The 14,613-nt window shown below is 38.3% G+C and overlaps 1 protein-coding gene across 1 annotated transcript; it reads left to right on the plus strand.

Moving 5' to 3' along the window:
- The first annotated feature begins 5,128 nt into the window (after positions 1 to 5,128).
- Positions 5,129 to 14,016, plus strand: LOC140337932 (interferon-induced transmembrane protein 1-like). Its single transcript, XM_072421808.1, has 2 exons — positions 5,129 to 5,726; positions 13,784 to 14,016. Exons 1-2 carry the CDS (start codon positions 5,448 to 5,450, stop codon positions 13,949 to 13,951), a joined length of 447 nt encoding a protein of 148 aa, XP_072277909.1. The 5' UTR covers positions 5,129 to 5,447; the 3' UTR covers positions 13,952 to 14,016.
- Positions 14,017 to 14,613: the final 597 nt, after the last annotated feature.

The raw sequence follows: 14,613 nt of genomic DNA on the forward strand, positions 1-14,613 counted from the left end.
GATATTGCAACAACTCAATGACTCTCTTAATGTCTGCATATTCTTCACAAAGAGAAACTGAATGGCAAATTGGGACTGACCAAAATATATTGCCATTGTGAAGGAGGACACACTTTAAGCTTCGCTTTGAGCTATTGATGAATAGTCACCATTTAGTTGAGTTATAGATTGGAATTCCCAATTCCTCCATTAAACCAAGGTTATGGCAATACATAAAGCCACTATCCGTTCTAAAGTACTGCAGAAATGCAATTTCTCTGGTTGGTTCGAAAGTACAATACCTTCATTCCTTTTTCAAGTACCTTTTTCTCACACATTCTTGATGCTAGAAGTTCTGAAGCCTTCTTTGATAGTCCCAAATCACTCAACTCATGCTGATCAAATTCCTTACGAAGAGAGTCCTCTTTAATTTAAACCTCTTCATCATTGTTGTTACCTAAATCATCACCATATTCATGTTCTTCAAGAGAGGGTAGTGTAATGAAAACCAGCACTGGAATTTCATCTGAATGAGTCACTGGGCATTGTGGACTAGGATACTCTGTTCCATTTATTTTTCTTGTTATATCCTGGAGTTTTCACTACACAAAAGTAACACAGTCACTGAAATGATCCGGCTCTCACCAAACCATAGTATACCAAATGGCACTTTATCACGTGTTCCCTTTGTCCACATCCGCAAACCCTCAACACACTGTTTGCACACCATATGAGGGTCCCAAGACTTATCTTGATCACCAAGTTTAATTTTGAAATATGCCAAGTAGGCTTGCTCTACAAATGTGCTGATGTTCGCCCTTTGGGAATGGTGAAACTGCCACAGATATAACAAAATGAATCAGGGTTGTTTAGGCACTTACGACGAGAAACAGCAGAGCCAGACATGATTTGAAAGAAAGGAAATACGTTTGTAAGGAGAAAAATACATTTTGCTTATTCACTACATAGAGCAGCGCACAATCTCTGACCACACTGTCTTCCACCTAAATGAAAACCTATACAAATCCACGCTACAGCAATCACATTAATATAGGCGGTAAGGAAAAAAACTGACGTGATAGAAGAAAACTAACTGCACTTTCTGAATCAGCATACCTATTTTAGTGTAAAAAAGCTTAAAAATTGAAGTCAACAAAAAATTTGTTCAAAATTGTTCCCTGGTGTAATTAACTGACCAAGAAGCCATCTGCACCTTAAGAGTCTAACAAAGATGCAATATCCAGTTACTTAGGCCATCACCTGTGTTGCTTTTCAGTACATGAGGGGATCTGTATGGGATCTTGTATTAGATTATTTTTCCTGTTACCCCTGATCTATCTGCTCTTTTTCCTTTGGATTGCTATTCTTTATCCTAATATCCTTCTATATCCTTTCTTCTCACACTCCCTCTTCTTACTTTTTCTATCCATATTTGTTCTCCCCTTTCCTTTCTGGGCCGACTGACTCCTTAGTCCTCGCTGTCCCTTCTCATTTTCTCATCCTTTCTTCAGTTGACTACCCCCACCCCTACCTCACAAAGTTGATTAAAAAAAAGTAGGGAAGCACAGATTATTTGAAGTGGTAGCAAGGGGGACAAGCTGCAGCCTCTACAGCTATCTGACCTCCGACAAACAGTTACCCCAGTAGTATTTGGGTGCAGGTGGTAGAAGTCATTTACATCCCATGACCCTTTGAAATTCCAAGCATTAGCTTTTGTTTTTGTGTGTGTAGGGGAATTCTTCATAAAACTTCTGTTTATGTTTCAAAATTATGGGTGTCTTCAAAACTTTGCCAAACAATATACTAATTCATAGGGACCCCATCCTCCATCAACTTTAAACATCTGCTTTGACCTTTGGGGAACACAGGAAGAGTTCAAAGGTCCAGAAGTTGTAGTATTTCTAGCTCAGTTCTGTAATTTGTAAATTGTGTTTTTTTTGCAAGAATTGATGTAGGGAAACCTTTTTATAGTTACGCTAGACCTTTTCTCATCCACTTTGAAGACTAACCAACATGAAATGTCACATAGCACATCTTTGTTGTTTGACTGTGGTTTTCCTGTCTGCCGCTTCTTGCTTGAAGTGAAACAAATGTCAAATGAAGAATATCTAGTCACATTGAAAATTTCAGACATATGAAGTAATACCACAGAAAGTGTCTGTATTGTCCCTGGTGATATGTTCTAGTGTGGGAAAGAAACAATCTAAAAGTAAAGGAGCAAACAGAAAGAGAAATGAAAAACACACACAAACACCACACATATAACACTGGGGAACAATTTTGAACACATTTTTTGCTGACTTCAATTTTTAAGCTTATTTACACTAAAATAGGTATGCTGATTCTAAAAGTGTAGTTAGTTTTCTTCTATCACGTCAGTTTTTTTCTTTACCATTTATATTAATGCGATTACTGTACCATGGATTTGTATAAGCTATTCATTTACACGCAGGACAGTGTGGTCAGAGGTTGTGCGCTGCTCTACGTAGTGAATAAGCAAAATTTATTTTTCTACTTACACACGTATTTCCTTTCTTTCAGATCATGTCTGGCTCTGCTGTTTCTCGTCGTAAGTGCCTAAACAACCCTGATTCATTTTGTTATATCATGGACAGTTTCACCATTCCCAGTCAAAGGGCGAACATCAGCACATTTGTAGAGCAAGCCTATTTGGTATATTCTAAAGTTAAACTTGGTGATCAAGATAAGTCTTGGGCCCCTCATAAGGTGTGCAAACAGTGTGTCGATGGTTTACAAATGTGGACAAAGGGAACACCTGATAAGATGCCATTTGGTATACCTATGGTTTGGTGAGAGCCAGGAGATAATTTCAGTGACTGTTACTTTTGTATAGTGAAAACTTCAGGATATAACAAGAAAAATAAATGTAACATAGAGTATCCTAGTCTACCATCGGCTTTACGCCCAGTGGCTCATTCAGATGAAATCCCAGTGCTGGTTTTCGTTACACTACCCTCTCTTGAAGAACATGATTATGGCGATGAACTAGGTGACAACAATGATAAAGAGTTTGAAGTTGAAGAGGACTCTGTTCATAAGGGATTTTATCAGCATGAGCTGAGTGATTTGGCACTATCGAAGAAGGCTTCAGATAGCATCAAGAATGCATGAGAAAAACTATCTTGAAAAAGGAACAAAGTTATTGTACTTTTCGAACCAGGGAAATAGAAATTGCATTTCTGCAGTACTTTAGAACGAACAAGTGGCTTTATGTATTGCCAAAACATACCTGGTTTAATGGAGTAATTGGGAATACCAATCTATAACTCAACTGAATGGCGACTATTCATCGATAGCTCAAAGCGAAGCTTAAAGTGTGTCCTCCTTCACAATGGCAATATATATTTGGGTCAGTCCCAATATGCCATTCAGTTTCTCTTTGTGAAGAATATGCAGACATTAAGAGAGTCATTGAGTTGTTGCAATATCACCTACACAATTGCGTCATCTGTGTTGACCCTAAAATGGTATGCTTCTATCTTGGTCAGCAACCCAGATACACCAAGTATCCCTGTTATCTGTGCATGTGGGACAGCAGAGCTTGTGAGAGGTATTGGGTGGAAAGGAACTGGCCTCCAAGATCTGCCCTAAAACCAGGTGATCCAAACATTCTACATGAGCCACTTGTTGATAGAAAGAATATTATATCCCTGCCTCTGCACATGAAACTGGGTCTGATGAAGCAGTTTGTTAAAGCTTTGCCAACTAAAGGAGACTGTTTCAAGTACCTCATTTTGGCATTTCCTAGCGTATCATTTGAAAAAAATAAAGGCCAGTGTGTTTAATGGCCCACAGATTCCGCAGCTCATCAAAGATGAACATTTCATCAGGACAATATCAGAAGTCAAAACGAATGCTTGGTTATCATTCAAAGCCATTGTCAAAGACTTTCTTGGAAACACATGAGCAAATAATTGCACAGAAATCGTCCAGAAACTCTTGGAGAGCTACAAAATGCTTGGTTGCAACATGAGCATCAAGGAGCTTTTACTTCATAGCCATCTTTCTAACTTCCCTGAAAACCTTGGTGCATTTCTGGATTCATCATCCAAAAATTAGTAAAATAAATGTAAGATCTAACTCAACAAAAAATGTGCTCCCCAGTGTTATAGTTACCAACCCATTAGGACATCAGCTATTGTATTTGAGGGCCTGCCTTACACAGTTATCCATTTCCCATTTCAGCATGTTCTAACACTGTTTCACTTCCTGTATTCCTGAAGAAGCAGTTTTACCATGAAATGTGTTGAGTTTTTATGTTGATGGAACAAAGCAATGACTTAATGATAAATGTTTGGTCTTAAATTTAGCAATCAAAGCATCAATATCAGTTCTGATGGGTAAACAGCAGCCACAATTCAGCAATCTACTAGATAAGGACATGCTGAGATACCCGTTATAGAATGGCAGAGGAGTGCACTAAGTTGCTTACTGTGTCCATGGTTGGCCAGTCTGGGGATGCCAGGGAAAATAAAACAGCTGGACTTACACAGACCCCCTATGGTAGCATGCAACATATAATAAAGTCATTAGGCTTAGAAGGCCATATTGGCTACATGCCGATGGGATCCTGGGATCTTATCATTCTCAGAAGATGGCTTCCTCTCCTTGTCTTGCCCTAGCAGGATAAAGACATGAGCTGATGAACTGAATTATAAGACCCACACTGTCTTGGTATTGGCCCCATGTTGCCCTGGTAGGTCTGCCCAGTCTGCATCTGTAAGTAGTATATATCTCTGAATTTCCTTCACCCCATTGCTACAGCCTCTATGCAGCTACTTTCTACATGCATGCAACTTCAGCGATGGTTTCTCAGGACAGGTTGACTGATGATGACAACCATAAGCCATGTGTGTTGATACAACCATTTGCAGTCTCCTTTTAAGAGGGTGGCATTACCGGAAAATGTTTGAACAGGGACCTTCATTTCAGGACAAACAGATATTGTTTAATTGAAAGCTGCAGATTTAAAACCCTGAAAATGGTTTTTGAAATGACATTACCATATTAAACTAATTTTACTTATAATGTTCACATCAATTTATTATTTCTATGTGATTTATCTTTAGGGAACAATATACCAAAATGCTCAGGGATACATCTGGCGTGAGACAACCCTACAAAAACCTACCCTTACCTTAGTTCAGGTTCATTAATGTTCTACTTTCTGTTTGTCTTATACTTCCCTTTTATTTTACTTTGTTATCTTCTAAACTTTACACTGTTTCACAATGACCTGTCTGATCATCAGAGGCGGGAAGCTCAGCAAACTACACTAGAGAAAAACCTTACAAAGGACTGCTGGATTCTTTAAACACTAATAGTAAAATAAACTTGTGTTGTGATGTTCCACCCTCTTCTACAATCTACATAAACAGATCTTGCTCTTACAGTCCTGCAGAAGGTTTCATCCACAAGCTGATAGCTTTCTTCTCTTTCTTGTGACAATGGAGATTTGCGATAATGACTTACCCTTTCAGCAACACATGGAGGCCTCTTCTAAAATGCTAACTTACTGCGACAGTGAAGGCAAAGGAAAAGAAAATGAACTGCTAAAGGTGGAGATGACCCCATTGCAGGTTGGCAGTGGCCACACGGAATCCACAGTGTTATCCGTAACATCTGACCAACCTCCAGTGCAGGATCACATAATCTGGTCTATTTTTAATACCATCTACATGAATTTTTGCTGTCTGGGATTCATTGCACTTATTTTTTCTGTAAAGGTGAGAGTTCAACATCTTTTTAAATTCAAACTATATTTAGAAAGGTGATAATAAAATGTAAACTTGTGGTGGATAAGTTAGTTAGGTTTGCACCACATAGCCTCATATACCTAGGCAATGTTAGTGGATTCTGTCCGTATTGATATGGCCAGATGCCTTGTTAAAGAAAATCTTGGTCAAGGGGTGTAACTATTACTACTATCGGGGATGCTGACATTTTTTGCCCCTTTTAGGGGCTTATTACTGCTTGTGCCGTCACCTCTATTTTCCCTTCTTGGGCACAGGTAGAGGGGAGGAAGATTGTGCCTGGCTTTGTAGGCAGCCAAATCTGCTGGATTTAGCCCACCAACCAGAACAGAGCAGGAAGACAAGGTTGAGATACAGAGAAGTCCTAACTGGCATAGGAAACACAGTGCAGGACATGGGTCGTTTGGGGTATTTTGTGTACATTGTATGTGTTCAGTGTACAGAATGTTAGTTGCATTTATTTCTTTTTGTGCAGGCGCATAACTATCAAAAAGAGGTCCTAGGAAGGAGACAGCATTGGCGTAGGCCAGATCCTTTTTTTTTTTTGGAGGCCCACTGATTTCTAGCTACAGCTTTGCCTCTGCAAAACAATCATGGAATAAAATGAATATTATTGTGAGGTTTTTGTTCTTGTTTTGTGTGCACTTTCTTAACTTATCCCCTGAAGAAAAAAAAGTTTCTGAAAGGTATAAAGGAAAATGTGATAAAAAGTTGTTGAATATTATTATTATTAATATTACTAATAAAAATATTAAACAGTAGTTATATAGCGCCAACGTATTATGCAGCACCGTACATTTATATACCACCAAATTTTCAAACATCTATCTATTTATGTATTGAATATATGTATATATTGTATCTTCAACCATCAACATTAATCCTAGCCAAAGAGAAGCTTACCATGGAGGATTTCTATACAGAAGGATGCTAAAGTATAATTATGTGGGGTTTTTGCTGTAATTGTTGTCTTGTACCTATGACATGTGTCTGGGTCTGTTATCAGCTGGCTGCACTCTGGGTGTGAGACATTTCTTCTAAAGTGGAAAATGTTATATGTGCCAATGAAGGACAGGGGGGGAATAAGAGATATAGTCCTAACAGTATAGAAAAACTACAGAAGATATAAAAGAGATAAATAGAAATTTACGGTATAGAACAGTATGAGAGTCTATGAAGAACAAATGTGAGCAACATATAAGTTCTTACAATACTGAATCATACCAGTACATCTATCAGCCCAGATTACCAATGCATAATATTTTTACTATATAAAGAATACTTTTATGTGTGCCTAAAGGTCAACCTTTGTGTCCAATCACTAAATTGTCATCATATAATGATAAAAGGTGTGTTATTAGCACGTTCCCTACAGTTTATATGACACTTTATCAATTTGTCTTATATTCAAACAATAACTAGTGATTACAATCTGTGTAATTAATGGACACACCTTCATGCAATTACTGCAAATCAATTCAAGTCCTATGATTTTAGTATTCCTATTTAACACAGTGCTGTGTAATATGTTGGCGCTCTATAAATCATGTTTATTAATAATAATGATAATGATATTAATAAAAAATTAACACAAATATTAGCAACAAATACACTATTACCAATATAAGGTTTCTGGTGGTTGCCCTTTTAAAATTTTTGTTCTTTCTTTCAGTCTCGGGACCAGAAAGTGAAGGGAAAGCAAAATGAAGCCCAGCAATACAGCACCAAAGCCCGCTATTTAAATATCTTCTCCACAGTTCTGACTATACTTTGGTTCCTGATCACCGTATCTGTCATTATTTATAATTTTGTTCAACTGAAAGCTGCCATAAAAAGATGGCTTGGACTATAAAGAAAACTGAACTAGTGACTGTAGAACCTTGTGAGCAGCAAACACAAGGCGGAAAGTATAGGAAAATAAAAGCATTTGACTGTCATCAGATAAGTGAAAGATGAATTATGATGGGTTGCTATGGAGTAGAAGTGTACTTTGTACTTGGTTAATTGCTTCTTGTACTATTGTGCTAAACAAGGCTGAAAATACCTTTCATATTACATGGGGTGCAGGCCAATTTGATATAAATAAAGCAGAAAAAGACTGCCAAAATATGACATATGACATTTTCTTGACATTTTCTTTATTTTTAAATGTGGGTTTAATTAGTGTTAGACGCCTTCTTGCTGCAGGTTTTTCTCTTTTCTCTATTCATCATGATGATCTGTGAGTGAATAGATTCCTTTGAAGTTATATACAGACATTAGATAATAATCACCCTTGACCAGGGGTGTCCAAACTTTTAGCAAAAAGTGCCAGATTTGGTGAGGTGAAAATGTGTGCGGGCCGACCACTCAGCACGTACTCAGGGTTAGTGTGAGCGTGGTCTACGCGGGTCCTGCACAGCACACGCGGTACTGTGCACGGAGTTCAGTGTCAGAGCGGGCTCTGTGCAGAGCATGTTCTTGGAATCAGAGTGGACATGGTCCGTGTGGGTCCCGCACAGCACACGCCCATTATAATGACGTAGGGGATTCCCTGTGCACACATGGGGACTCCTGTCCTGTTGATTATGCCTGCCAAGTAGCGGGCCGATAATTGCAAAGCTGTTATCAACTCTAATGAAATACAAAATTGCTTTGTATACCCTTGTATTTTATACTATGATCAACAGTGCTGGCGGGCCGCATATTATTGATTTCATGACAGAAGCTGCGGGCCAGTGGAAATCTGAACATGGGCCAAAATTGTCCCACTGGCCAGACTTTGGACATGCCTGCCTTAGACGAATGCCTGTACAGATGTTTGATGTTGCCTAAAGATGCCTTATAATGGTCATCTTCTGCTGCCTCTCTTTGTAGTTCTCTTCATTGGCTTCCATTTCACCTTAGAATTAAATTCAAGCTCCTGTGATTTGCCTTCAAATCCCCCCACAGTTCTTGTCCCACTTACCTTTCTGACCTGTTAAAAAAATACTCCCCCAGCCGCTCTCTTCGCTCCTCCAATGACCTCCTAATGACTTCCTCACTCATAACCTCATCACATGCACGGCTCCAAGACTTTTCTAGAGCTGTTCAACTCTCTGGAATGGTCTTCCTTGTCCCCATTTAGCTTGCTCCTTCTTTCTGCTCATTTAAAAGATCTGTAAAACCCATTTTTTTCAAAGTTGCCTACCCTCACTACTACCCACCACTACATATCTCTCCTCCTATTGTGTGTTACTTCCCTCACCTCGTAGATTGTTCCTTCACCTCCTAGAAGCTCTTCGGGGCAGGTTCCTCTCCTCCTTCTGTGTCACTGTCTGTATGTCTGTCCTTTGCAACCCCTATTTAATGTACAGTGCTGCATAATATGTTAGCGCTATATAAATCCTGTTTAATAATAATGATGGATTATGAAATGACCAACTATTATGACCACTGCTGTTTCCTATAGGGAGAACATGCTGGGATTCCCGTTTGTCCTCTGCTTCCATACAATGAATGGTGCTGTCTGTACAGTGATCATGCATTCAGTCAATTGAGATGATCACTATTCATTGTTTCCAGTGACAATGATCTAGCAATGATCTATCTCTACGTAGCTGTAGCCAAACTCCCTCTGTTTAAAGTTTAGCTAAATTCAACTAAAAACTTTTTATATATTGCACCTTACCAGTTTTTAAAATTGGTGGTTGTGTTAGTTTTCCTTATCTCTAGCATTTTTTTTGACATATAGTGTTTTATAATTATGGCTTTACACTGGTATTTCTAGATTAGTGACGTTAGCTTGGAAATTATTTGTGATGTATGCACTTTTTGGATGGTATAAAGCCTTAGCTGCTTGCACTTTGCACACACTGGACCTGAGTTATTCAATACTAGAAAAAATCGACAATAGGTCTGATTTAATAAAGCTCTCCAAGGCTGGAGGGAATACACTTTCATCAGTGAACCTGGGTGATCCAGCAAACCTGGAATAGATCTGGTCCAAGATTCAAAACATTTTCTAATAAATAGCAAACAACTTTGAGGAATTCGATTCCAAGTTTGCTGGATCACTCAGAGCTTCACTGATGAAAATGTATCCTCTCCAGCCTTGGAGAGCTTTAATAAATCAGGCCCAATCATGGGATAACCTGGGTAATCCAGCAAATCTGGAATAGACTTCTTAAAACTAATTTGCTTTTTGTTGTTTGCATAGGTTTTCAATTTTGGACCAGATGCATTCTAGGTTTTCTGGATCACCCAGGCTCTGTAATGATAATCTATCCTCTCCAGTCTTGGAGAACTTTATTAAATTGGTGTGCTGCGATTGCTTTCTGCAACGCCAGCAAATTTTATCTTCTGTTGGATTTGTCCTTACATCCAGAAGTAGCTGTAGGCGATAATAAATGGTCAAGCATAGCAAGAACTGTTTTTAGTTATGTTCACTAAACTTCTTTGAGGCTAATCCCTCACCCAAACCTTAGAAGAGGCTGTGATAGAAGCTCATTGGTCGAGAGGGTACTACTATTGACAATCACCTCTCTTAGCACTGCTGACATTCAACATTTAAAAGGTAAAGGCAAGGTAAATACCGTAATCAGCTGGAGGATAGAAGTTATCCATCTATAGTTTTAAGTAGCTGTGAACTAGGACTTTAGCATTTTACTTGTGTTTTAGCACATTCTGATATCACACTCAGGGCAACATGTGCAATTAGAAAAGTCTACATATTCAGTATAAACCATACTTACATACACACAGGTCAAAACCACTTCCTTTACCCTTCAGCACAGCATTGCCTCTCATTGGCACAGGAAAAGCACCAAAATTAGGACAGACCAAATGTTTAACACAAATATCCTTTATTTGGAACATCTTGCAGGACTAGAAGCAGCCACACTCCATTATCTGTTTCAGCCACACCTGGCCTTAAAGGAGTAGGTAAGTGCATTTGAAGACCGTTTCCAGTTTCCCATTGAGTGAACTACTTCCCAATCCATACTTCTCCATAGTCTAGGCTTAGGTGCACTTTAAAAGTACATAATGGTACAATGTTCAGAATTTATGTAGGATCATACAAGCCACCGAACAAGAATTTGCAGACAAAGAGTTGATGGGTGTACATGTTTCAAGTTTAGGTTTTTGTTATTTCCCATAATATTATTAATAATATACATTAGTTTGATAGCGCCAACATATTACACGGCACCAAACATTTCAATAAAACCAACCTTTCAAACATAGATCTATTTATGTATTGAATAAATATATATTGTATATTCAACCATCAACATTAATTCTAGCCAAAGAGAAGCTTACCATGGAATATTGCTATACAGAAGGATGATATATAATATATTATGTGGAGCCATTGCTGTAATTGTTGTCTTGTTGTACCTATGACATGTCTCTGGGTTTGTTATCAGCTGGCTGCACAATGGGTGTGAGCCATTTCTTCTAGAGTGGAAAAAGTTAGATCTGTCAATGAAGGTCAGGGGGGTGAATAGGAGATCTAGTCCTTACAGTACCGAATCCTAACAGAAGATATAAAAGATGGGTGAGAAAGAAATATAGTTTTTACGGTATAGAACAGTATGAGAGCCTATGAAGAATACAGATGAGAAATAGATATAGTTCTTACAGTACTGAATCATGCCAGTAGATTTAACAGGCAGGAATGAGAAAGAGATAGTCATTATGGTATAGATTATAAATTCCAGGTCAGTTACATCTTGAAACACTTTCTCCTGGAACCAGATGCTAAACTAATTATGAACTTGTGAAATGCAGCCCTTCCTCTTCCATCATATAAAACCTCTCTTTAACACCATCAGGGCTCCAAGTACTCATCTCTACCTCTTCATACAGAATGGATACTGCATACCCACATGCTTCCAAAGACCCTAAAGTAGCAATGCAAGGCACTGCTGCTAACTACAGCTATGACCCACATAAAGCAGGAATGCCAGCCTACAATGCTCCTGGTTACCCCCCAACATCTACAGTTGTCACCATTGCTGAAGGCACGTCTACGGTCAAAGATCACATTGTGTGGTCCATCTTCAGCACCTTGTACATGAACTGCTGCTGCCTGGGGCTTGTCGCTCTCGTGTACTCTGTAAAGGTGAGATCAAAAGATTGTTATTATGACAGTTAGAACTTTTTGTAGTCATTGTTTTATCAAACAACTCATAGGGGTCTGTTTATAAATATCTTCATTCAAGATTTTCCTAACTTTGAGTCAAAAGTCCACATTTTTCACATTGGATTAAATTAGAGAAATGTATAAATTGTGATTACAAATCGATGGGTTTTCCATTGAGAAATATGACGTTTACCTTACTTTAACATGTGGTTAATGCCATACCACTGCCCATTCTAAGGCTGGAAGCTTACCTGTTGGGCTCACTCCTTAGTGTCAGTGGTAACTGAATTGGAAGTCACAAATTACTCATTGCTCAAGAAACCCCTAGCAACATTGGGGAAAACCCTAGGGTCCAACAGAACCTTGGTTGGGAAACACAGATGTATATTTTTTATAGAGATCTGTATTCAACCCAGCACGCACCGGAATGGAGTATTTCCTTTTGGCCACTACATTACTTAAAGACCACAGGGAACTCTGTTTGTTAGATTGCTTACTGTTCTGCTTAATATTACTGTCATGTTAAAATGTATTTGAATTCAACTGTAAAAAAAAATGTCTCTTTCTGAAAATATTCTGGAGTAAGCTTTGGGAATTCAACTTTTTCTGTATAATGCATACGTTTCTGCCAGGGAGTTATTGCTCTTGCAGTATCCAACATGTGTACTCAGCAAATCGACATCCACCTTTGACTTCAAGTAACCAAAGTTCTCCCTCACAGAAGTATATTTACTGAGATTCCAGCAACCAGAAGTTTGCATTCTAATGCTACTGTAAAAACACCCGCACATAACAGCCCCATAGGCTTCCCAAAATATAGGCATTAAAATATTTCTATATTATAAAGAAATTAAAACAAAGCCCTCACTAACCTCTTTGGCTGCTTTTAATGTTGAAGCAATTCATTCTCAAAAATCTGTTCTGGTTCAATGGTAGCTAATTTATCTGAATGGGTTTCATTAACACAATTCACATATGAGTGTTATCACTGTCATCACGTATGCAAACTCTGATGGATATTACTTCATTACATAGTTTATACTGGAACACTCTATTACAAAGTTTGCCACAATACCCCAGAGAAAGCCTTCTAAAGGCGAAATGCGGCTGGACGTAAGGACAGCTGCAATTGATTGTCTGGACTTTTTATGAGCAATCAGTCTTTATAACGCACTTTCTGGCCAAATAGTAGCAATCTGTCTAGCACCATTGTTTGGGCTAAACCAAGTTTATGTTTGGATATTGTATTTATTACTGAAGTGTGATTAACATATATTGATTCACAGTAAAATATTTGTGTGCTTAACTTAAAAACCCATTTTTTATCTTTCTTTTGCTTAACCTCCCTGGCGGTATTCCTGTGGCTTGGGGTTAATTTTCATTACCAAAAGTGGTAACCCCGAATCACCCTTCAAATTGTAAAGGGCTTACCTGGTCCCCAAGGGTGCCCCCCTGGCATCTGCATCCCCAGCATTGTGAGCAGGCAGCGGCGGTGTCCTGGGGGGCAGGACCTGGTAGGAAATTTAAAATACCCACTTTGACATTTAAAAATACTGAAATAATCAGACCACCAGAGAGGTTAATATTACCCATTACCTGGGGTTGGCACTAATTGAGTTACTATTCTTGCAGGACTCCTAGCTCCCCTTTACTTATTTACTTGCAGAGACACCCTCAATCAATAAAGGGAATGTCTTGACAGAACAAAATCAACCTGGAAACTAAAATTTCATTCACTGAATTCTCCCCTAAGATTGGGTGGCTTGGGGGAATCTGCACAAACTGCAACAATCTAATGCAATCTCTCATGCCAACATTGGCTGGATCATTTAAAGACATGTATATGAAGACATTAGTCTAATGGGTGTGTATTAAAACTTTGGACTATTCTAATATTTCATTTTTTTATGTTTTTCCTCTACAGTCAAGAGATCGCAAGGGAATGGGTGACAGACTTGGGGCCATAATTTACGGCAGCAAAGCCCGCACACTGAACATTGTCACTTGTATCCTAACTGCAATATGGTTCATCGTTATGATCATCCTAATGGCACTGGGATTCTTTAGTATCCCTTTGATCATGCGTGGTTGAAAATGAGCCAATCTAACAACTGAAACCCATCTGCTGTCTATTTACTCTATAATAAAAATGTAATGGCAAAAGACTGTTACTACTGTGTTTTCTTTTTGTACTGAAAGTAGGATATTCAATGTGAAAGCTTTATTATTGCTAAATATTTCCACCCCTTGGAACGACAATCAGTTACAATAAGTATTTTGCTCTCTTTTCTGAATTATATTTCTTGGAACATTAAATGTGAAGCTGGAGCAGAAATAGGTATTTTGGTGGGATAGACCTTTGACTTCTGGAAGATATAGGAATCTAATAAATCATTTTCTACACCTGAATTACCGTGTTTAGAATCACGATTGTAGTATTTAAGCTACTGTGTTACCTTTAAGGGTAACTTTAAATATATTAAACAGAATTAAAATGATACACAAGTGATCTGGGTAATTGCATTTAATTTGTTATGGTGATATGTTTTTGCCATATGTACATATCCAATCTTTGTTATACAAAATAATAATAATGTAATATGTAACTGGGGATTCCCAGAGCACTATGTGATATCTAAAAAAAAGCACAGCAGTTGTTTCCTTTTAGACAAGAAGTTCCTCAATTAAATCTCGGACAGGAAATAAGGAATGGAGGGTAATGTGTTTCTTTGTCTATCATTTATGTCATCTATT

This window comes from Pyxicephalus adspersus, chromosome 9 (genome assembly GCF_032062135.1).
Source record: "Pyxicephalus adspersus chromosome 9, UCB_Pads_2.0, whole genome shotgun sequence".
NCBI classification, from domain to species: Eukaryota; Metazoa; Chordata; class Amphibia; order Anura; family Pyxicephalidae; genus Pyxicephalus; species Pyxicephalus adspersus.